Source organism: Haliaeetus leucocephalus, unplaced genomic scaffold (assembly GCF_000737465.1).
Source record: "Haliaeetus leucocephalus isolate CR32 unplaced genomic scaffold, Haliaeetus_leucocephalus-4.0 Scaffold177, whole genome shotgun sequence".
Taxonomy (NCBI): domain Eukaryota; kingdom Metazoa; phylum Chordata; class Aves; order Accipitriformes; family Accipitridae; genus Haliaeetus; species Haliaeetus leucocephalus.
This window is the reverse complement of record NW_010972613.1, coordinates 165,433-166,778: the sequence shown is the minus strand read 5'-3', so window position 1 is coordinate 166,778 and position 1,346 is coordinate 165,433. Positions and strand designations below refer to the sequence as shown.

The 1,346-nt window shown below is 68.8% G+C and overlaps 2 protein-coding genes across 2 annotated transcripts in view; one reads left to right on the top strand and one right to left on the bottom strand.

Annotated features, from left to right (window-relative positions):
• CPSF7 (cleavage and polyadenylation specific factor 7, 59kDa) overlaps positions 1–405 on the top strand; it is a 23,114-nt gene extending 22,709 nt beyond the window's left edge. Inside the window, exon 12 of the mRNA XM_010564361.1 lies at positions 394–405. The gene's annotated coding sequence lies outside the window, so the exon portion shown is untranslated. The remainder of the gene's footprint in view (positions 1–393) is intronic.
• Positions 1–1,346, bottom strand: part of DAK (dihydroxyacetone kinase 2 homolog (S. cerevisiae)) — a 4,742-nt gene that overhangs the window by 2,503 nt on the left and 893 nt on the right. The window contains exons 3-8 of the mRNA XM_010564359.1: positions 1,125–1,314; positions 939–1,049; positions 665–846; positions 478–556; positions 203–292; positions 30–64 (exon numbers count right to left, since the gene is read on the bottom strand). Coding sequence (XP_010562661.1) covers positions 30–64; positions 203–292; positions 478–556; positions 665–846; positions 939–1,049; positions 1,125–1,314 — 687 coding nt within the window. The remainder of the gene's footprint in view (positions 1–29; positions 65–202; positions 293–477; positions 557–664; positions 847–938; positions 1,050–1,124; positions 1,315–1,346) is intronic.

Here is a 1,346-nt window from a genome sequence, read left to right as displayed (position 1 = left end):
GGGGGGGGGCACAGCAGGTCCCTGCTCACCTTCATCCTGCGCACACCTGCCTCGCCGTGGATTCCTGAGGAGGTGAGGCAGCATCAGCCCATGCTGCGGGCACCTCCCGCACTGGGTGATGCCTGCCCCATGGGGGACAGGGGGGCACTCAGCCCCCACCGGGGCATGGGGGGGTCATGGGGGGGGGGCGGAATTTCCTTACCCAGGCCCAGCTCCATCTCATCGTCAGCCAGCCGGAACGTGGGCTTGGACCCAGGGACACTGCAGGGGGACAGGCTGAGACCCAGGGTACCTGCATGGGGAGGGCAGATGGGGTTAAGCCTAGGGGGATTTGGGGCTGGTGGGGGGCATGGGGAGGCTCTGATTTGCCCCAGGGCTGTGAACTGCCAGGAGCGATGGCGGGGATGGGGCTGGGAGACAAGGCACGGCAACCCTGGGGGTCCCCACAGGGCACCAAGGGGTCCCACACACACATACCCATGGCTTTAGCCGCCGCTGACACCCTCTCGACGATCTCATTCAAGCTCGCCCCCGCCTCGGCCAGGGCCCCCGCCACCTGCAAAGGTCAGCAGCGGGTGAGGGACCACCGGGCCCCATCTCCCAAAATCCCCCGTCCCCACAGGGATGCGGTGGGGGCCCTGGGCACCAGTGTCACCCTACGGACCTTGTGTATGAGGACGGTGCCGCACAGCCCGCGGCGCCCAGCTTTCTTCAAGGTGGTGAAAGCGCTGTCGTCCCCCACCACCACCATTTGCACGTCGGCCCCCTCTGCCCGCGCCCGCTCCAGCGCCAGCCCAAAGTTAAGCCGATCCCCGGTGTAGTTCTTCACAATCAGGAGGGTCCCAGCTGGGGGGGGGGGGGCAAGAGGGAGCGCGAACCTGGGGTGAAGCCGTGGTGGGGGGCGAAGCTCTGACCCACACCCCACCACGCCATCCTACCTGCGCCAGCCTGCGTCACTACCCGGATGGCCGCCAGGATGCTGCCTACGGCCGGAGAGGTGAAGACGGCACCGGCCACCACGCCGGTCAGCATGCCCTTCCCGATGTACCCTACGGAACAAGACAGGGCGTTGGGGGCTGTGCCGGGGGGCAGCCGGCCCGCGGCAGTGGCAGGGGGGAGCTCACCTGCATGGGCAGGCTCATGGCCGGAGCCCCCCCCGGAAAGCAAAGCGACCCGACCCCGGATGGCTACCAGGTCGGCTCGCAGGACTACCCGGTGTCCCTGCAGGAGCCGGAGGCCGGGGTTACAGGCCACCAAGCCCGCCAGCGCGTCGTCGGCGCAGTCCGTCACCGAGTTCACCAGCTTCTTGGGGACCTGGCGGCACAGAGGGGTGGCAGTGGGGGGGG